Source organism: Nuphar pumila, chromosome 16 (genome assembly GCF_984573655.1).
Source record: "Nuphar pumila chromosome 16, dmNupPumi1.hap1.1, whole genome shotgun sequence".
Taxonomy (NCBI): Eukaryota; Viridiplantae; Streptophyta; class Magnoliopsida; order Nymphaeales; family Nymphaeaceae; genus Nuphar; species Nuphar pumila.
Window position 1 is genome coordinate 82,823,453 of NC_143264.1, and position 23,830 is coordinate 82,847,282.

At 36.7% G+C, this 23,830-nt stretch overlaps 1 protein-coding gene across 1 annotated transcript; it reads right to left on the minus strand.

Moving 5' to 3' along the window:
- Positions 1-3,124: 3,124 nt before the first annotated feature.
- LOC149813866 (T-complex protein 1 subunit alpha-like) lies at positions 3,125-22,755 on the minus strand. Its single transcript, XM_089992479.1, has 17 exons — positions 22,476-22,755; positions 22,315-22,379; positions 19,411-19,500; positions 19,164-19,250; positions 18,963-19,022; positions 18,833-18,883; positions 16,148-16,243; positions 15,261-15,326; positions 14,795-15,012; positions 13,240-13,336; positions 13,025-13,111; positions 11,389-11,523; positions 11,198-11,302; positions 4,712-4,840; positions 4,525-4,628; positions 3,506-3,596; positions 3,125-3,395 (listed from the first exon to the last, which is right to left on the minus strand). Exons 1-17 carry the CDS (start codon positions 22,546-22,548, stop codon positions 3,309-3,311), a joined length of 1,641 nt encoding a protein of 546 aa, XP_089848605.1. The 5' UTR covers positions 22,549-22,755; the 3' UTR covers positions 3,125-3,308.
- Between the last annotated feature and the right edge of the window lie 1,075 nt (positions 22,756-23,830).

Here is a 23,830-nt window from a genome sequence, read left to right on the forward strand (position 1 = left end):
AAAATCATATTTTTTTGACGAACATGCACAATTCTACAAATCATTCCTAGCAAATGGGCCATGATGCACACATTTGTAGGGTTGGATTCACCAAAAAAATGCATAAAAAATACATAGTTTACATTCTGATAAATAGATTCCCACTAAATTAGTGACTCAAAGGGTTTGACCTAGTGAGATGGGGCCTAGGCCGCTTGACCGGCAGTCTAGATTCAAATCCCATGGGTGTTACCCTTGCGTATAAGAAGGGGCAAGGGCATTGTCCCTTACTCTTGACGAAGCAACGTGACTCCCTTGGGACAAGGGGTGCACCATGGGTTCACATCGTCGAAAACGTGATCACAAAAAAAAAATGTGACCAGGTCTCTGGTCCCTGGTCCGGATGATGGTTTTCCCGTTCCTCATAAAAAAAAATCTCATGAGAAAAAGGTTCGTATAGAAAATAAAGAGATAATTTACATGTTGGCCATAATTTATGGCGCATTTATTGCTAGGGACTGAGGTTTTAAATAATCAAGATAGTGGCCTAACATAATTAAGAAATTATCTCTCAAACTAATTACTTAGGCTCTGCTCATATGTTAGTGACTACTTGTGAATGCCACCAAGTTGAAGAGACGTCACAAGTTCAAAACCCATGGATAGAGATGCACACGTTCAAGTTGGGCTCGCTCATGTAACCTCGTGTACAAGCTCAGCCCGAGCCAGAATCAATGGTGTTCAGGTTTGGCTCAGGCTCGGTCTGGGCTCAGCAAGCAGAGAGAAAGGGAAAGAGAGATTACTAGGGAGTAAGAGGATCCATGTTCTCTTATGATTTCACAGACCAGAAGAGCACCTTATCATCCTTCCACACTCACAGATCGAGAAACATAAGTATTGCAGAACAGACAACAACTCGACATCAAGTGGCTAATGATGTTTCCATCTTCAACCTTGAGGTTGCTGCTCTTCCTGCTCCAAAGATGAATGCCAAAACCAGGCCTACCTGAGATCATCGAAACGACCCTTAACACCAAGTAAGGCTCATTGTGCCCCCACTTGTTCGCATCGAAGATTGGCATATTTCGATACCTACCGGAGGCGAGGCTTTCGGCGTGAGGGTGGAGGTGGGGGCAGGGTCGTCAAAGCTGGGGCAGGGCAGCCTAGCAATGTTTTTTAATTAGTATATGTATATTATATATTTTATATTATATAAAATATAATATGAGCCTAGTTTTATCGAGCCTACCAATCCTGATCGGGCCTTATCAAGCTTGATGATAGGGTCTATTGCCCTTTCCAACAAGGACTCAATGGGACTATTTTCAAGATTAAAAAGAAAAACCTTCGGTGATCGCTCTAACTCACAAAGAACACCCACTTAGTAAGCCACTAATATGCTCCAAGGAGAATCAATCCTTAGTAACATGAACCACCCTAACCACTTGCGCCTCCCAGAGTGAACAAAATCACACTAACCCTTAAATAAACAGTAAATGAAAATATTTAGGTTGAATTAGATAACTGGATGGTTAGGTCACCCTAAAGGCTCTTGGATTCCAAGCCCATAAGGGTTTTTTTGTTTTTGAAAGGCAAACTGGGGTTAGGCAGACCCCCCCCCCCCCCCCCCCCCCCCACCAGTTATTATTCAACGTACCACTCGGGTTTGAACCTCCAACGTCCCACCAGAAGGAGACACTGACAGCTCTTACCAACCACGCGGAGCCCCCGTTGGTAAATCCTATAAGGATAAGGGCTTATCAAACATATTGTCTGACAAAAGTAATAATGGAAGACAAGGTCATATGCTCTTATTTTTCCATACTTTGAAAATATCACACTTAAAGATATTTAAATATTAAAAAAATGCCACCATTCTTTTCAAAAGACGATGAAAACTAGAAACAAGTAAAGAAGTATCAAAAAGACCAATAATTTTTTTCTTAGAAAAAAAAACGTTCCATATTTTTGCCTGATCCATATCTAATGCCCTGATCCTGGTCGATATGCTGAACAGATCAAAGTTGCATCGGGTCCTTTTCTTTTGCTCTTTTTTGCTTTATGATGCAATTCAAAAGTCTGGGTTTTGAAATGCTTATTAGACCCGAATTGCTCCTTTTGGTTCTCATTTGGGCCCTCACAAAAGACAACCTTAGAAAGTCAGAGTTTTGAAATCCTGATTAGACTCAAGTGGCCTCTTTTGGTTTTCATTTGGGCCGTCACATTCAACAGGCTCCAAACCGCTAAGTGACATGAGAGTAAAAAAGGTTAATAAAGGCTATCTCCCTCGAAACCATACATATGACTTCGGTTGAATACGGATTTACACATAATTCTCTTGACATCTATGAGATCGAGTATAGAATTTTGTTTACTCGCATTTTCCCTCCTTTTTCCTGCTAGTATAAAACTCAGGTGAGATCAATATTCCATACTATCGCTCCTTGGGTTATCAAAATAATATAAAAAAAAAGTGTTTTCAATCATTGCCATTCGACTCTCCAGCCCCTAAGTGCAAGAGGCTGGACGCCTGGAGAGAAAGCAAGATATGGCCCAAATTAATAATAAATAATCTTAATCTGAATATTAAGAAAACAGACGCAAGTTGAAATCTATGTCCAAGCTAGAACCGATTTAGCAGAATTGAATCCAGATCCAAATAAGATGAGCATACTTGAGACCTTAAAAAAAGGAATTAAAAGCAAGGTTTTTACACGTAAAAAGCACAAACTAAATTAACCGAATCCAGATGTAAATCCTATGAAAAAAGCTCATCCAAATCCGAACCCAAAAAGTCCAATTATGCAAATCCAAATCGGATGTGAATTAAAATCTGAATTTTATTTCAAGATACAAATCCTACAATAATGTGTCAAATTCCAAAATCCGATCAATTTGCACTTGTACAGGAGGCCATTACTGGGGAATGAAACCAGAGCCATGAAGAAATAATTTGGCCACCACATTCTAAAATTCAAACCATTAAACCATATGAAAAAATCCCAAATTAGCTCGGAGCAATTCGGTTGATTCCCAAAATTAGTACATTAGAGAAAAAAAATGTTGCATAATAGAACCCACACATTTGATGACTATTTTGTTTCCCACAACCATTTCTGCATAATCTAAATCTTAACCATGATCATAATGACAAAAAAGGGGCAATTTCCTAAATAAATGAACGAAATCATCTCAAAAATTATAATTTACTGGCTTCCTCAAAGACCACCTACAACAAAGCTGCTTGACACATCATGGGCTCATTCCATAGCATTAAGCTAAACTACAAAACTGAATGTTTATCCTCAGAATGGCTTTGGCTGCTTTCCCTAGTCGTCTTCATTTTCACGCTCATCCTTGACAAGCTTGATCATGTCATCAATCCGAAGGATTGTTATCGCTGCTTCAGTTGCAAACTGAAGTTTCAGGAACATCAAAAGATGAGAAACTTGTTTATCCAAGACAATACGGGAATGCTACATTTCTACCTAGCTAGTGAAATACGTAAATGGTGAATTTAGCCAACCTGAATAATCTTGACTTTGCTCATTGCTGGTTCAAGAACTCCAGCTTCAATATTGTTTCGAATGATTCCCTTTGATAGCTCCAAACCCATGCTACAAAGTCAAGAAAGCAAAAAAAAAGAAAAGTTCAACTGGATGATAGTGTTGCAAATTACAAATGATGGAAAATTACTTTAAAAGTGAAAAAAAAACTGTGATATAGCAAATAAAAGTTACATTAATCGCTTAAAGAGTCAAGGCATCAAGAAGTAAGAAGATCAATCAAAATTAATCAAGAATCAACCAATTGAGACAAGATAAACAACTTATGCAGCAAGCTGATTCAAAACTCTCAAATCATAAACAGCTCAAAATTGCCTAACTGAATTTGGTGCCCATGTTTAAATTCTAGCTAGATGAAAGGAGTATCGTATAGTTCCCTTAGCAATGATATAGATGGACATCTGATGCTATAACAAATCAGCACTCCATTCCAGGAATGAATCAAGTAATAACCCAATTATTCAACTAGAATTGTGATTTAAGACATTGGCAAAAGACAACCAAGGCCCAGTATGAGGCACCAGCAACCAACAGGCAGGCAGGCGAAGCTGGTTTTTGGCTATAAAGTGTTCATAACCCATCCCTAGCAGGTTCCTAAGTATGCCACTAAATCTTCAAAATCGTAAAGTGAGAAGTAGAAAAGGGGTCCCATAAATAAGAAAACTATGTTTAGCTTGTCACTTCACTGGTTTGAAGCAATATTTTTAGCATGTTTAGTTCATCAGAAACCAATATCTCAATTCAAGTCTTGGTTGGGATCAGAGAAGCCAGACGAGAACCTTCAATGTGCTAGACAGAACGGGCCAGAGCCCATTCACATCATTAACCTAACTGAACCACCGACTCTACAAATTCAGAACAAATCTAAGCCTAACAGCAATTCTATTTCATACTTGAACAAGTTGGACTGAAAAGCCAGTAGCCATCTATACTTCTAAGAACAGTGTACAATTAATTTCACAAATATCAAAGATTGTACCTAGAGAGATGTTGCTTGTCTGCTTTCATCTGTGCAGTGTAGTGGTAAGCACGCAATTTGGCAACCAACTCAGTTGCATCCTTTGCAGCATTCACAGAAAGAACCTGAGGTTCATAGCAATTTCAGTCAATAAGGCAGAAGCAACAGCGGGAACTGCATGAGAACTAGACTAGCATTCAAAGTGCACCTTAGGTATGATAAGAAGAGACTCTGCAAACTCTGCAATCGCTAGTTGTTCTCTGGATCCTAATGACGTCGCAAAATGCTCCAAATAGACAGATAAAGCTGCCTCAACTGCACCACCACCTGCAACAACCTGCACAAACAGCTCCGACAAATATTACAAATCACTTGCTTTCATATTTTGCTGCATAAGAAAGCTTATGAAATTATTCTTAAAAAAGTACAAAACAAATATAAAGATCAGGAGAATTATAATAAGCTGTAAAGGCTCCCTAACCTGAATTTACAACATAGTAGGTAGACAGCCTTCAAATTACCAGTAATCAGAATAAATGAATAAATATATTCCGTAGTACAAATTTTTGAAAGAATATGTTAGCAAAGTTTGTTTGGTTAAAATGATTGCACGTGAAAATGGTGCTCTAAAACTTTTTTAACTTCAGATACCAGAGAGCATTGTATGAGCACAAGTTTTGCAGATAATATAAGCTGAAATATCTCCATCCTCCACTGCAAAGAGAACAACCAAAATCTGCTTTAACTGCAGGCAAAGCATGAAAGGGAAGCCTATCAAGCCAAGATGGTTTGCCAGAGTGAAAATCCCATACTTTAACCTTCCATTGTGCATGTCAGAAAAAACAGTCCTCTTGACCACCATGATGCCCAAAGCTGATTCTTATTCATCCTTCAGAGGCATGTTATTCACGTTTTACACTCTTTTCTATCGCATTGTGCATATATCACATATTTACCCCTAATGGTGTTGTAGAAGACATCACTGTGATGGTACATGTTATCAAAGCAAGGTTTTCCTCTAACTATTTTCGTGGCATAATCTCCACGTTCTCCACTTTGGGTATTGCACATATCTCAGGCATTTGCATTTGCATTTGCACCTAATGGTAAGTGTAAAGAATTCAGCTTGAGCTTCCTCTATTACATGGTTCAAAGCCTGGTTTCCTTTTAGACTGCCTTCAACCCATGATCGTCAAGTTGTCAGCTTTGACTCACAACCCACAACTTGTGACCTAGCACTCCAGATCATGGATCTTTTGGAGACTGATTCAACAACTACAATAGAGAATCAGATCTGCAATCAAGAGACACTTGACATATATCATAAGCACTTAAGCAGCTTCATTTGATTGTCAGCAAAAGTTTCCAAAAGAATATTACTGCAAGATTATTGCCCTAACAAAGCATACATGTATAGTTTCCTCCCAATATTTCAAGGTATACAAAAAGAAAGGAACCCATTACATGATAGTTTAAAAATGATAATTACATCATTCGGAATTATTGTGGATGGCCAGCAGTGATTGTTGTATTATAAGGGCTGCTTGTTATTTTGATGGGGTATCCTGATTGTCTAATTTTATTTACCCTTCACTATGTCACAGGGACTCCGCCAACTGGGTGCCACACCCGCGTCGACACTACGCGACACGGGTGCGGCACCCGGTGCGGTCAACCTGACCCTGAGTGTGGTCATTTATGTCCAACTTTTGGACTTTATATATATATATATATATATATATATATATATATATATAGGGTTAACGTTTGCTACCCTCGTTGGTAAGGAACACCCTGATAAAAAACAGTAATATTTTAATTTTTTTGCACATCAGACCCTCCATATGTGATTTACATGTTTGGACTAGTAGAAAGCAGTGCTTGGATAATGTTATTCCAATGTGTATGCAAGATTTTGCAGGGGACGAAAAATCAATAGCCTACAATGTACCAAATTTTCAATAGTCATAAAATCATATATTTAAGTCAAAAAAATATGGTCCAAGAGTTGATTCCTACTATTCTGACCATGCTGAACACGTCCATGAGGTTAGACTTGGTCAAAACAACCACCCACTATGAGTTACAACTAAGGGGTTCTTCACCCACAAGGGTACCAAATACTCAAAACAACCTCCCACCATGAGTTCCAACTAGGGATTTCTTACCCACAAAGGGTGTTAAACCATAGAGATGAAGATGATAGCAAGGAAGCCCTTGTTTGTTCAAACTTGGGTCTCAAATCATAGAGAAAAGCGAAGAGTCTATCTTCTTCAACTTGAACTCTTCACATTTTTATACACTCACATTCCCATTTGAGTTCAAATTGAGCAAGTTGGGCCCATATGGAAGATAACGCCATAAAGTAATCTCTTACATTTTTATCTCCTTGTTTGATATTTCTAATTTTTTCTTGAAGATAATACTTGTGAGCCATATCTTTTTCGGTAAACATACCTCTAAGATATTCTCATGCTTCATTTGCCTTTTTTGAAGCATAATAAGTTTGAGGCCATTTTTGTCTCAACTCCACTTAACATCCATGAAAGATTTTTTGCGTTTTTCATTTTTCATTCATCCAATTTCTTGTAGTATTCTCCCATGGCTTTCTTTCTTTCGTCAAGATTAGTCTCAATCCCATTTTCACCTAATGTAATTTTGGTAATAGGTTCAAGTATAGTACCTCTTACAAATCCCCACAAACCTTGACCCTTGATGAATGTCTCCAAGTGTCTGGACCAAATGTTATAGTTGCTTCCTTCAAGTTTAAACTGCGAAATAAAGTTGGAGTTCTTGTGTTGTGTGAAAAAAATTCACTCATAGTGAATTAGAAGAGAAAAAAAAATAATCACCACCATGAAGGAGAATAAGCACGCTTTTTGAGGCAGACCACCAATGCACGATTGATCATACACCAAGCTCTGATACCATGTGAAAAAGCCTTCCAAACAATCAAGTTTTCAAATAAATTTATATCTTATGACTCATTCTCCCCTTAAACATAGAGCATGTCTTATAGTTATTCATTCATATTTTAAACACTCAATGTTACAATGAAGCAAAAAATTTACTTGAATGGATAAAAGCTATGCATATAGAATTAGGCGCTCTTAAAGAAGCTAACACTTAAAAAAATCTAAATTTACCCAATGGAAAGAAGACCATAGGATGTAGATGAGTTTTTAAAGTAAAAACCAAAAGTGATGGATCATTGGAAAGGCATAAAGTCAGGCTAGTTGCCAAAGGATATTCTCAAGAATACAAAGTGGATTATAAAGAAATTTTTGCTCCTGTTGCCAGAATGACCATTGTTCGAATGCTTGTAGTCATTTCAGCTATTAAAAATTAGAATATATTTCAAATGAATGTTAAAAATATCTTTTTGAATGAGAATCTTAATGAAGAAGTATACATGGATGTTCCGCCTAGATTGATAATTCTTTTAGAAAAAGTATTTAAATTAAAAAAGGCATTGTATGATCTCAAACAAGCACCTAAAGCTTGGTTTGATACTTTTAGCAATGTTATTATAAGTTATGGTTTTAAACTATGCTATGCTGATACAACTTTATTTATCAAGAATTCTTCTGTAAGTATTATAATTTTACTTTTATATGTTGATGATATGTTGATTACAAGGAGTGACAAAGAAGGAATCAAGAAAGTAAAATAGTTTTTGAAAAATTCTTTTGAAATGACAGACCTTGGGTTTCTAACATACTTTCTTGGTATAGAAGTATCATATTCTAACAAAGGGTACATATTGTCACAAACAATGTTTAATTCAGATATTATTGATAGGTCAGGACTATCAGATGATAAAGTTGTGGACACCCGAGAGACTGCTGGAATGAAGATACGAGCTAAAGATGGAGTTCCTTTAGACAAACAGCTCGTGAGATCTCTTATGTATTTAAGTATTACAAGACCAGACATAGCTCATGCTATACATATAACCAGTCAGTTTCAACACACTCCAACATCAGCTTATATGAGTGCAGTGATAAGGATTACCAAATACATTAGAAGCACAATAAATAAGGGAGTTTTTTTATCATCTTCCTCCTCCTTAGATCTTATTGCATACTTCGATGCTGATTGAGGAGGGGATCCAAATAATAGGCGCTCAACAACTAGTTTTTGTGTGTTTCTAGGTGAATCGTTGATTTCATGGAAGTGCAAGAAACAACAGAAGATGTCATCATCATCTACAAAAGCTGAATATAGAGCAATGGCGACTACTACCATGGAAATCGTGTGGCACATACAACTAATGTCAGATATGGGAATTCATCTTCAGAATCCTACAAGATTATGTTGTGACAATAAGAGCTCCATATACATTGCTCGAAATCATACGTTTCATGAAAGAACTAAGCATATAGAGATGGATTGTCATTTTGTTCGTGAAGAATATTTAAGGAAGACTATTGATCTTCCCTATATGACATCATAATATCAACTTACGTATTTCTTCAAAAAAGCACTGTGTTCACCAAGATTCAACTTTTTACTTGACAAACTTTCAGTGATTTCACCATAAGTTTGAGGGAGACCGTTAGAAAATAATGCATATATGTATATACTTGAATATATATATATATAGACACACACACACGTATACTTCATAATACAAGAGTATGTATATGTATAAGTATATGTATATAAATAAATATTTAAAGTATATACGTATATTCTTGTTTTTTTATTTTCTTATTTTTGTAATTTTTCATATTTTTCATTTTATTTATTTTTCACTTTTTGTGTTTTTTTTTTGTACACAGTCACTAGCTAACTGCGTACAGTGTACAACAGTCAGCCACTGACTATCGTACACAGTAATTAAAATAAGTGTCATTGGGCTGATTTCCAACGATTCTAATTAGAGCCGTTGGGAATAACCCAACGACTCTTTAAGGGTTGTAATGCTTTATAAATAAGAGCTGTGAGCCCATTGTAATTGTTGTAACAGTAAGAGGGGTTTTGTCCCCTTATGTTTATCAATACAGTGCATTTGACGCACTTCTCTTCTTTTGTGATGTAAAGCATTTGAATGCTATTTTATGCTATCGTATGCTTCGAGTACTTGAAGTATCAAGTTATTTGAAAACTTGATTGTTTGTAAGGCTTTTTCACAAAGGGTACCAAATACTTTTCCATATATATCAACCTATATATATAAGTGTCTATCTTTATATATATGTGTCTATCTTTATATATATGTAAATATATATATATATATATATATATATATATATATATATGTTTCTCTCTCTTCTTGTAAAACCTGCACGGGTATTATAGTCATTTCTCCTCTTTTATGCATGTTAATAATTATGAATATGCTGTAATGTTTTTGTACTTTTAAATTTTTTTTTCCTTTTTTTTTCTTTTTTCTTTTTCTTGTTTGTTGACTAAAGTCAACTTGGAGGGGGCTCAACACTAGCTGTTGGGCCTCTCCAACGGTTAGAATTCTAACCGTTGGAGGGGCTCCAACAGCTAGTGGAGCCCCTCCAAGGCCCCTTGCTAGCTTATAAATAGGGGAGTTTCCCCTTTGTAAAAACTACTTTTTGGAGCTTTTGTTCTCCATTCTTCTCAATAAAAATTCTTTATATTTTATATGCCTTTGTGCATTTGTGTTTCTTTATTGTACCTTTGTGTGCATTTGTTCTAAGTGTTCTTGTGCCTTTGTGCACATACCTATTGGTGGTGGTGTGCTTATAGTACACTTTATCTCCTTTTGAGATATTTTCACAGTGTGTGCATGGAGGCCGGCACCACCGTGATATGGTGATACTGAACCAACAGTCGTTGGATCTTTTATGATCCAATGGCTTTTGATGTTTTAAATAAGTTCTTGTCCAGTGTGGACAGCAACTTTATTGAAAGTTTGAGAGAGAGGGGTGTTTTTTTTATTTCTTTCCTTGTCGGCTTAGAGTAAGCCACTGAAACATGGTCGGCTAGCCCTTAATCAAGTCCGCTCTAGTGAGCCAGCTTATTGAAGTTCTCAATAAAATCAATATCCACAGTGGATAATGAGTAATACAAATAACAAATGCTTTTCATTAACTAACTAAAATATTAAATAGATCCAGAAGAAATTATGGTATATGAGGCAACCAAATTTTAGTTACATGTTCACAGTTTTCCCTTTAACAAGTATATGATGCCATGTCCTTAGATTTATCAGTGCACATAGACCTCATCACTGTGCTGTTGAAAATAGTTAAATACTTGGATCTTGACATTATGAACTTCCATTTTTAAATGGAATCAACGCATTTGACTGCTTCTCAATTTTTTAGATTTGTAAACTATATTAAAAGAACATGTTCCAGTCATAATTCATGTTTCTAAATAATTTATTACAGCTTGGTATTTAAAAGCCAAAATAGTAACTGACAGATGACATAAGCCTACTATAAACAAGTAAAAGCAAGCATTGAACAAACAGGTACCTTACTTCTACATCAAACATTTTATCTATTTAAACTTTCGCTTTCAGTTCCAAACAACATCTGATCTACGCAAGTTTAGGCGTGTGAGGGTCTATGCATCTCATGGGCTTTTTGCTATGGATGTACTATTCTTTTCCAGTTACAGATTTGATGGTACCAAAAAAAAATTGAACACTATCATTCACAAAGCAAAAACAATCAAGAATAACGACCACATCTTATGATATGTAGCATACCGCATTCGACTCTAGAGTTCTTTTTACAATGCACAAGGCGTCATGTAATGATCTCTCCATCTCATCAAGCATGTAATCATTTGCACCTCTGAGTATCAAAGAAACCTGAACAAACAGTAAGTGCACAGACTGTAACACTGGAAAACAACAAAGGACATAGCTTTGCAGTACTGCATTGTGAATGAACTTACAGCGCTTGTATTTTTTGTTCCTTTAACCATGATCACATCAGCAGCAGCAATACGCTCTTCGACCACTTCATCTGCATATCCAAGAAATGAAGGGTCAAAGGTCTCCTCCCCTTCCATGTCAGCGAATGTGAGAACCTACAAGAGAAAAGAACATACATTACTAAAATGCTTACAAGTTCAACAAGGATAAAAAAAGAATTGACAGAGTGGAAAATCAATATATAGCCACACATTAATGAGTTAACTTGTGTTGCACTTATAATTTCATACAGCAAAGAATAATTGATCAATTTGTAACAAAAACAGCTAAGAGGAATTATATAGGACTTCAACTGCAAATTGCAATAAGAGAACTGTGTACAATGTTGAAATTCTGACAGAAATAGTAAGCATCAATTTAGACGGCACTTATGAGTTAGTTTCAAGTTGGCAAGGTGGTAAATTAAGAGTGTCGGATGACAAAATGATTTTGCTTGCCAGCCAACATGAAAAAGATAGGTGGTTAAATTCAACGGGTTACATCCTCACTGGCAGAGATTTGTTAGAGTAAGGACAGACAAGCTAGTTACTTTTATACACATTTTACGTTATAGTATCATTCATTCATCCAACTAGAAATTATGGTTTATTCATGACATTGTGGACAACTGTTGTTTGACTTTGGAGCACAACCAACGGTATCATCAAAAGGAGGTTATAGATAAGCAACATTTGAGAATACCATTCCAGGTTAAAACAAGAATCGCATCATACACTAGAATTATCACCTGTGGATATTGGTACGTGGGGCTGGGAAACAAACCGATCAGCTCATGGCTCTGCTCAGTTTGACTCGCTCCCAAATTTTGTGTTCAGCATGTGGAGCTGATGAGCTGATAACGAGCTGGCTCAGCACTGATAGCCGTGCCAAGTATGAATTAGAGGTTATTCTCGGTTTCACTCAGCTGAACTCGTGTAGAAGTAATATGGAGGATTTCAGTGCAATATATGCCACAAAAAAACAATATGGTAAAGATGGGCTTCACAAGGGAGGTTCATGGTTCAATACCCAATGTTTTCACTCTTCAAAATGCGTAGAGACCCTTTGGAGCAAGCTAGATCGTGACCTGCTCACGCAGCTTGGCTTGGTTAGACGCAAGCCCGAGCCCGACCTGGAGTTGCGTCCAATGGTAAACCAGACACAGTGTTTTCAGTTCATTTAGTTTGTTTACCAGCCCTACCGATACGGCTGGCTCACAGAAGTGACCATTTAATAAGATGCTTGCTAAGGCTTATACAGAATCCACTAGAACCTCCTAGCTGAAGAGATTCAGAACCAGGGAGCTTCACCTAGTGAAACTAGAAGCAAACAGATACGACAAGGTGTGAACTTGATAGAAATGGTTAGTGTTATAGTGCTCATTGTCATACTGCAAATTGTTAGCACATGACAATAGCTAATCCTGCTTTAAAACGCCAAGATTTACTACAAACGGGAAGAATATTATGTTCTGAAAAGAGGGGTGCAACTAAATTAGAGGCAGAGGAGTTAAATTAGAAACTAGAGACAGTGGAAGAAATTCGTTAACATTTGATACAAAGATATAGCTTCCATCTAATATGGATTCTAAGAAAATTAAGACAGTGATGTTGATACCTGAGTTGCACCAGATGCCTTGGCCACATGACGCAAATCCTCTTTTCTAACACGCCTGACAGCAATAGCACCAGCTTCTACAAAGTACTGAGTGCAAACGTTTAAAAGAATATGAGTAAATGAAAATAGCAGGTGCTCATAGGCTCCACATCAGTTGTTAACAATACTACGTGTTTAAGGAGAATAGAAAAGGATAAAATTGCAAATGAGCATGCCTTGAGGGCCATGTCATCAATGCCCTTGGTCGTGAGAATCACATTAGCTCCAGCTTTTAGAAGTTTGCCAATGCGTTCTTTAGTTATGTTTGCTTCTCTGCAAAAATGAAAGTAATTTATGAGATAACAGAACAGAATGTTGCAAGTTTATATGCACAAAGAGCGTAAAGAGAAAATGTCCTCTAGAAGCTACTTGCAACCCTTTCATGCTTGGAAGATGGTTGTGCAGGGATCTGAAACAAGCTATTACAAAAAGAAGGTATTCACAAGCACTAAGGCATCGATAGCATCATTGACATTCAATAGCATGAACTATACCGCATTTGGGGATGTTTCATTGCAACCAACTTGTTCACACATTACAACCACCAAAATAATTTAGGTAGAAATGCTTTTAAATAGGCGTGGTATATTTTTTCTCTCCATAGCAGGAGTGTTTCCAATAGAATCTTCTCAAAACTTTAAGGCATGTTTCAGCCTAGGTTGTACAATTCCTATGATTATTTGACAATATCAGTACTAGCAGTTGATCAAAACTAGTTAAATTCAGCAAACAAGCAGGAATAAGTTTTAGGGAAAAAAATACCTTCACTCCACACGTTCTTGGTTTCAAGTTCAACACTAGATGTCACATATGGAACGAAAACCTGTTCCAACAGCATACAAAACCAACTGCCCATGTTCCCATTTAACAAAGAATACAAGGACTTGGCATTCATTTCTTTGTTGTAGAGCATTAGATAGATGATCTCTATATGAAGCACTGACAAATATATAGCTGATCCAAAGTGAAACATTAATAGTGTTTAATTTGATGGTGTTTGTTGACTGATTGCACCTAAGTAGAGTTCAAGTGAATATATTATGGTGTTAAGAGACCACCCTGGCCTAACCCTAAGACACACTAAGATCCTGATTCAAACTTGCAACTTTCTCAAGTCAAGAGATAGATGCATTATATTGACAACTTGCAGCATTATGAATTCTATGTTTCATTGTTTTTATTCCCTTCCATGTCTTGTTACAGGACACATTGGCTTCTTGGTCATAGAAAAATCAACATTTATTAGTCTCTCCTAAAGGAACATGCTTGTACTAGTTCAAAATGCTTAGATTAGCTAAACTTGATTTTCCATAAGATTATAATGCATAAAACATTTCAAACATAGTCATAAGACTCATAACAAGGAAAAAACAAAAAGGTCAAAAAAGGACCAAGTCTAAAACCTAAATATAACATTATAGATCAGCAGAAAAGAAACACACATTATGAAACTGTGTTACTGTAAAGAACTAGAAAAGCATTTACCAAGCAAAATACATTATATTGACTTTAATAAAATAAATAAATAAGACTACAAACTAGAGTAGATGTTTATATAGTCAAAAGATTTGCATTCTGGTGCAGAAAACAGCTCTCTTATTCGAGGATTATTTCCAAAAACTTGCCCATTTTAGTCAATTTTCCCGAACAAGAAGTTAAGGATTATGTTCATAGAAGCAGAATACAAGTATTTTCTAGTAAACATCTCAATACACAATTATTGGACGTCACCTCTGACGAATTTTTTCAAGTTCCCTAGGATCAGTAACCAACACTTGGATGCCCAGTTGCATCTTGGTTTTCTGAAGATTGAAATCAAGACAAGCAATTCTAGCAGGTGCTACTCTTGTTGGCATTCCTTGTGCAGCACGGCCTGTGTTCAGAGCATAACCTTTTAACAGGTAGCTGTCTTTTGCACTCTTTCCATGAGCTTTCAGAATGTTAATGACCTGAGATAGAAAGTAATATATACAATGGCCATTAAAGGTCAACATGAGTAAAATCAGAAAATATGAAAAGAGAGAAACTAACAATAAATAATAAATACATGCATACCTAAATTCAGTCATATTTTCATTTATTGGTGAAACCCACCACATACTAGGATTCCAGTATATTATCAAAAACTCACGAGTAGGAGAATATCATGTAACTATCTTGGATGCTACAAACCTCAAAACTTCATACAACAACTAACCTTGATCGGGTATTTGACCTCACCCCTGTCATTGGTGACCTTCACTGCTTGAACAGCATCAACAACCTGGAGAATTTAGAATAGTAAATAGTTAAAATAGTGAAAGTCTGACACCACAAGAATCAAGATACCATAAATTGATAAAGGACAATAACCCATGCAAAAGAACACAAAAAATGTAACATGATAAAATTAGGACCCATGTAAATAGCATTCAAATAATTCCACTTGTTCCACAGACAGATTATAGACATCGGTTGTGAGCACAAAACTGTCAATACAACTTGAAAATTGCCCACAGAACTCACCTCACGAAAGCGAAAATGCATCGCCATCCAATATATTTACAATAACCTTTTCCCCCCATATATAAAAAGTCAAAAACATGATTCTACAAATATTTAACATTGAGAATTAGAGGTATCAATAGGAAACATTCTTATGCAGTAAATCAAGACTTCCCATTAAAATGGAGTCAAAGCCAATATAAACAGAATGGCTTGTGCCTTCCAGCCTGGACAATGCCATCCGTGCAAATTGTCGGCATCAGTTGTACTAGAATAGTGCTGCAATCCACCAGAGAAAGACCTAAACTATTGTGAGCAGAATCATGTGGATCTTCCTTAGTTGACATTTTGTTCCCACCAAAACCGTCTGATCCTTCTCTAAGAGTCACGAACTGAGAACCCCTCACCCGAGAAGAGGGGCCCAAAGGCCATTTACAAGTCATACCATGGATAATCCTAAATTTAGAAAATTTTTAATCTAGTTTCAATCAATGTAGCAGGATGTATGGCCTCAAGGTGCCACAAGCAAGGCCAGCCACTATCCTACCAACCCAAAGAAGGCATCATGTTATAATATTGATAAAGAAACAAAAGGCTTACCAAGTTTGCAAAAAAGTCGCTGTCACTAGCAATTAGTTTAGAGGACATGCTTGTTTTTGCACAATTTATAAGTGAATCTTTTCCCAACTTCTCAACCTGCCATAGAAGATAAGAAATATCTCAGTAAATAAAAGTTAATAACATGTAATAAAATCAGATAGGAAAGGAAGAATAGAACCAAAGTATATACATGCACGATAAATTCCTGCTAATGAAACTTCCAAAACATACTTGCAAATAATTAACAATAAAGAATAAAATGCAGCAGCATTCCAGAAGAAGTGCCTGCACCGATACAACCAACATAAAACCGCCATAACATATTGATGTAAAATGAAATCAACACAACAACTAACATATGTTACAATGTTTAAAAGCACAATTTTATCGGAGTTCCTAGAGCAGAACCAATGAGCCTTCCTCCTCTCTAATGAGATGGAATGAGATGTTTGTTCCCCAGACTCGGATTAGCAGCTGGCTTGGCTTTTTGGAATGAGATTGAAGACGCGCATACCCCTCCCCCATGAGGTTTATCATCCTTATTGCCTAATTGTTGCCTGTTTCCTGTTTCTTCATTAATAGAATTGGCCATGTCTGTGGCATCAATTGTAATAGTTTGTGAAGAGGGCTGGCTGAAGGGAATGAGGAAGAGCAGCTTCAGACAAGAAGAGGAGGTCATTATCGCCCTGCAAATCTAACAAAAACACTATCAATGACCCAAGGGAAACTTTGCACAATGTTTAATTGCCCTAGAAAAAAAGATATGGGTGGCTACAAGATTCTCTTATTAGGATGGGGGAAGGGGCATGGTACATCCAAGTAGTCCAATCTTACAGCTCTTCATTATCTGCCTATGAGTTTTTTCCCTTAGGTGCTTATTTCATCTGTAATAGCTTGCTTCTTGGGTGGCTCCCACCCCAAGTGGTGTGGCTGAGCCAGAGTACACTCAGTAGTCCAGAGAGCCCTTGCTCCCTCCCCTCCCAACCCCTTCTCCATCAAAAGATGAAGGCTATCTTTCAATGAAAACAAAATAGCCCTTCTTAACAAAAGGCAAACAGGCTGCCTCTTTCTCCAAACCACATTTTAGCAATTTAATGGAGATCATCGGATCGTATCAGCCCAATGCAACCCAAAAACAAATTGGTACAAAACAATTAGAACTAAATAGTAAATCTGGTCAAGCTCACAATTAGCATGTGTCAACCAAATTAGTCCATTCGTGATGGTCTAGGCCAAATCCCATTTTTTGATCCACATATCATGGTGTACTTACATTTTCTGTTTCCCAAGATTTTAGTTGAAGAAAGAATTTACAAGGCATGAACCTTAAGACCAAGTTTTGCCCCACTCGATAAGCAATCTACAAACTAGATTCTCAATCAACAAAAACAAGATGGCTTAAGTTTTCGGGCTTATATTTATCAAGTTTACAACAAATCAAAAGCATGAAGCCAACATTCACCACACGATGAAGCAAGTTAAAAGAAAACCACCCTAGGGTCTTTCTTTCTTAGAATGTCTTACATCACCAAGGGACACCAAAAAATTGCAATATAGATTCTAAAGAAGAACAAAACCACCGATCCAATGAGAATTCTAGTGCAATCACAGAATAAAGTACAGAATGGATAAATAATCACTAAAGCCTCAAAAATCAGGTTTAGTGATGTCAGTAGCATATAGGTCAGAAGGTTTGTGATAATCACAGATACGCTTAGCCTCAAATGAGCTGTCATATGAATCAATGAAAATAACAAAGTGTTATACAGTATGACCTCAGGATGAATAAGAGTTCACAGACATATAAAAGACTAAAGATAGAAGGCTGAATTGAGAGCTTCATAATGCCCTTTGGGATGCAACTTACCCAAACAGCATTTGTAACAAAATGTTCACAGTGGAAATGATCAGAAGAAGAATTCTTAATGACATGGAGTCTAAAGTTAATCCAAGCAGTGAAGGTAAGGAAACCAGTACATTTATGTCAGATGGATACAGCAACAAGATATGACAATATCTCAATAAAACTACAATATTTTTAATACAGACAACATTTTAAATTGCCATGATTTATAATTTTTCTGAATATGCTGTAAAAAATCACGATATTTTCAAAATATAACCAATATTTGTTACCACACTCGGGAAAAAACACCAAGAAAAATATTTTCCACAAAGGTGTTTGCCATATTCCACTTGTCTTTCTGCAAAAGTAAACTAATAGCATATTTAGATCAAAAGAATACTCAAGGACCAACTGCCCAGGCAATGCTATTGTTATGATGCTTATATATATGTCATAACATGATCAAATGATAGCCCCATCATTATTAAAAGACATAAGAGCAGGAAAGTATAATAGCAAACAACATGAGTTACATAAACAATGATGTAATGAAGATGCTTCTATGCAAGTCAATTTTTCTTTATATCAAAAATAGTAAAACTGAGTTTTATTGTTGGTACACCAGAATTAAAGATCTTACAAATTGTCAATTAATTCAAACTTTACTTTGAAAATGACAAAAGAAAATAAAAAGCTAATTTAATACAAATTGGTCACATTGTATCAAAAAGATCAGTCTCTATCAAGCATAACACAAAGAGTTGACACAATTCAATCCGAAATAATAATGTAGAACCTTGCATATTGACAAAGAAAATAACCAACACATCAAAACGTACTTTGACTGCTAGCTTGTCATCCACATATTTGCATGCTTCTCTCATGGCAAGCTGCACATAAGATAAATTGTAGAATGAGAACAGTTAAAATAGCATAACCTACAAAAAATTTCAGGAATAAAGTACTTACTCTGTATCCAATGATTATGGATGTGGGATGGATCTTGCTTCTCACTAGATCATTGGCTCTCTAGAAGAGTGAACGGCAAAAAGAACAAAAAACATAAATTCAGAAAGTATATACAGCAAAATTAGCAGATTATTCTGAAAGGGCATTGTTATGAAACAGAAACAAGGCAATCAACAAATCGAGCCATATATGTCAAGATACCTTCAACAGCTCAGCAGCTATGATAACAACAGATGTGGTCCCATCTCCAACTTCACGGTCTTGAAGCTCAGCCAACTCTACCAGCACCTGAAGCCCTCAAAATAAAAGGATGATATAAATGAAGTTAGACAAAAGCAAGGAGGTGCATATGCTGCGGTAAAAGGCATAGAATGCTGAAGAAAACTAAAGCTTAAATCATCTTCCAAGTTCGAATTTAATTGAAAAAATGTAGACATAATTTGTTCACCTTGGCAGCAGGATGCTCCACTTCCAACATCTTTAGTACTGTAGCCCCATCATTAGTAATTGTAACATCCCCAATATCATCAACTAACATCTGAAATTTGAATTCAAGATTAATACATGCAGTGCCAAAAAACATTATACATACGGACACAACCCGCATACAGGAAGACAGATCATATTCAGAGCACATAAAGGTTTTATATGGTGAATCAGTTTTCTTTCTCCTTACCTCAAGATAAGAGGAATACAGATGCAGAGCAGGTAGAAGAAATCTTTTTCAGATTTCAGAACCATCATACAATCAATTTCTAGTATAATATAAAAGAGAAAAAACAATCAAGTTGAACCAGGGAAGACCCATATGAATGATGTCAGATCCAGTAACAATAAGATGCATGAAACAAAGTCTGGTTAGTGAAACAGCTAAATGCACCTTGCATCAAATATACTGCTGGAAAAAAAACAGCTATTGGCTACTTCATCCAGCAAATTATTCAGATGAACACTTGATTAGCGATGACAAATTTGTGTGCAAGGGTTAGAATAGACCAAACAAATCGTTAACTTCCACAATAAATTTTTCTACACTCACAGTAAGGTATATGTCACGTATCACCATCGAGTCGAGCATATGAAGCAGTTAAACTGACACTTTTTTGAGATACACTATTTTATTCTCTTCTACATCCATTAAAAAATTTTCCAGTTGAGAAACAAACCAACAGACAAGCTCATCCCAACAAAGTGAACGTCCAGGGAAAATATACGACTAGTGTGTCCCAAGATACAGTATATCAATAAACTCTCTACTTATAATCTTATTTTGTCAATAGTAGAGGGTCCCAGTTTCCTAAAATCATCACTGCTCCCAGGTTTCCACAAACAGACAATAAGTTAAAACCCCAAGAAAGCACCACTGTGACTAAGCATCATCATTTTCTTTATAATACATTGATTAAAAGCAATAAGTGTTGTTATAACATTGTTCCTAAGTTTCACCTGAAAGCTTACTGTGACAAAGACTTTGAGCCCATTAGTATTTAGTAATTATTACAATGAACCTGAATGTTAGTGTTGATAAAAAGCATATTATAGCAAATGATTTAATCATAAAATATGCAAACACTAAACAAATTCAACTTCGCAATCACTATCATGGATGAAGTAATTGATGATTGTAGTCTTCCAGAAAAATTATGGAATTGCTCTAGATGCTTCAAAAGGCCTGGGACAGGCAACCAAAACCCTCTTTCCCAAGTTACAGATAAGAAATGAAGATCCGTAGTTGGCATACTTCTCTCTGGATCACAAGTGATGAAGTATGCTTAGGAAATCACCAATCTGTTTTGAGATAGTAAAATGGGTAAAACCTCAAGGTTGCAGCTTCTAGAGGTACGAAAGAGGAGGATCTTGAATACACCGTGAAAGCTTCATTTCCACAGGAAAAGTACGCTCACGTGATGGTTGCTCAAAGCCTGATGTGTAAATTCTCCTCTAAATGACTTACAAATGGCAAAGAAAAAGTGAAAGGTAGACAAAGATCTACGTGTTGAGCTTGATGGAGTGACAGGTAAGCAAAGAACTGTGAGGCCAAGGCAACAGCTAGGAAGCTTCTATGCTGAAAAAGGATAGATAGACATACAAGTTTTCATTCACGCAACACCTATGAAGTATGTACAAATTATTTATGTCCTTTTCTTTGTGTGGTGCCTCCTATTTATAGCATTTTGGACCTCGTAAACACATCCAAAACAATGGAAAGCTTGAGAACATGCATGAAGAGACATACTAAAAGCATTGAAAAAGCTCTCATTTTGGACAAACATCCCTGGGAAAACAGATTGGCAACTTTGAAAACCTTATGTGGTTTCGTACATCTGGAGTACCTTTGTTAGGCATTTGTTTGCCCTTCATCATGACTAACTATTTCAGCTTTTCGGGTTTTGTAACATTCCAAGGGGCAAACGCTGAAAACCAAGTGTAAACATAGAAAACTTTATGCACAATCTTGCCAATCATAGGGACTATGGCGGTGTGGTTAGGGATGCTCATAATCTTGTCTAAGGTTTTCAACACTTTGGGGTCTACACGTTAGAAACCTACTTAGTTGACCCGGATGATCAAGGTTTATGTTGAAGGTTCTCAACATTTTTGGAGTATGAATGTCCAAAACGCCTAAGGGTTGCCTAAGTTCATAAGTTACTACATTTTATCTTTTTTTATGGCGGGATCGGGGTAAAGGTGTACCGGTGGGGCTTTAAAGAACTCGGTATTCTGATTGTCCATCGGGTATGAAACTTAAAATTATATTCTCAAAAAAGATTATTGCAAAACTCGAGGTGTCCACAATTGCATCTTCATTAATTTCCTGTTTTTTCTTACTGATAATGTTTAGGTTTATGAATCACTCTGTATTTCTGTATATGGTGAGATTATTTCTTTTGATCTTTATTTGTGCTTATTTTCAATCTTGTACCTTTCAACAACAACAACAACGATAACGATGACAACAATAACATATGAATAATGAAATTTTACAAGATATTATAAATACTAAAGTCTATCTGTATCGGAAAGTGTAACTTCTGAACTCTTCTATCAGAAACAACGCACAATCTCCATAAATTTACATATAAGAGTATGACCTATAAAGCCCAAGTGAATCAAACAACCAAAACTTAACAAACCGGCAGTAACGAAAATCCGTCGTAATCATCGAGACAAGAAAGCACCAAAAAACAACAATAAGTGCGTCAGGGAGTGCTTATGTTCATGATCCAATGCATCGTAATAAGAAACAAACCAAGCGTGGCATCAGCGCAGATGAAAAAGAGCACGATTCTTGCCCTGAAGTACAAAACCAAACAACATTATGAAGAAGAGAACTGTCGAGGATTAGCGTTACTTTATCGAGACCGACGGGCCCGAGCGACGATTTGACGATGTTCGCGACGGCTTGGCAGGCGACGACTGCAAAGTTCGGGGATATCCGCATCAGGGATCGGGAACTCTCTCGAACGATAATGCATTTTGAAGGAAAAAGAAAACAATGGAGGCAAGCGATACCGTTTTGAGTGCGAACGTCTTGCCCGGACTGCCGCTCCCCCATGATGTCGGGCGTCTGAACCGAGAACACCATTCCTCCGGCCGCCGGAAAGACAGGGACGAGGCGATATTCAGGTGACTGGTTTCGCCGAACGCGATCGTCCTGCTGGGAAGGGAAAATCCTAGATTTTGCCCGCTGGGGTTGAAGGAGGAAGGGGAAGGCCAAGGTGCGCTCCGAAAAAGAAAGAAGAGAAAGCAAGAGAGATGGAGCGCGGCAAGGGTTTTGAGCAACGCTGGCTCCCTCCCGAACGTACCCACGGACGATCTCTCTTTAGCTACGGGGTGCAAACGGATCGTACTCGAGCATGATCTTTTCAGATCCGAATCCGAAATGTAAATACTAGATCCAAATCTGGATCTAAATCAGATCCGAGATCCGAGGAGGTAAGTTTGAACCCAAATCTGAAATGCATGCTCTTTATATTGGGTCTGAGAAAATTTTGAAAAAAAAAAACAAACTATTTAATTTTAAAAAAATGTTATCTGGTTGGATTTTAAATCGGATCATTTCTGTACCAAACTTAAAATGCTGATCTGAATTCGACCCGAATCCAAAAGCAATCCAATTTAATAGATCTGACTCCAATCCAAATGTACATTGAATCTTACCCGAATCCAAAAGCAATCCAATTTAACAAATCTGAATACAATCCAAATGTACAATGAATCTTACTTAAACCATTCATAGCTAGAAAAACATGTCGGACTCCGATCGAATGTCTGATCATATTCGATCCATTTGCAGTCTTGTTCTTGAGTAGGTGTGTCACTTTCAATGGGTTGGGTTTGACTCGACCTGTATTAAACACTATAGGATCAGGGTTTTGTTAATAAAGGCCTGATTAGAATCTGGATCAAACCCTTTCCAAAGGGTTTGATTAGTATATGGATACGGGTATGGCTCGTGGATTTTTTTATCAGATCCCTACCTAACTACAAATACCTAACTAACTTTTAAAATTTTACCAATGGGTGCCTAATTAAGAAAATAATTCTCAGACAGGCGCCTCATCCCACTCAAGATATATGTCAGCGCAGCGCGCCGTACCTGGGTTTTTTAATCAAGCTTTTTGGCCAAAGTAACCCTTTATTTGCCCAAGTTATTTGGAAAATGAGTTTTGGATGAAAAATTCATTTCATGAAATTTATTTATTCATGCATTAAACATTTTTTTTATAAATTTGGGTTTAAAATGTATAAAGCTGACTTAGAAGCCTCAAGAGGCTTGTCAACTGAACTTTAAACTTTAGCCTTTATTCAGTATGGGTTTGACTTTGACCAATTGTTTTATCACTTCTTTTTTGTACTGTTTTAAA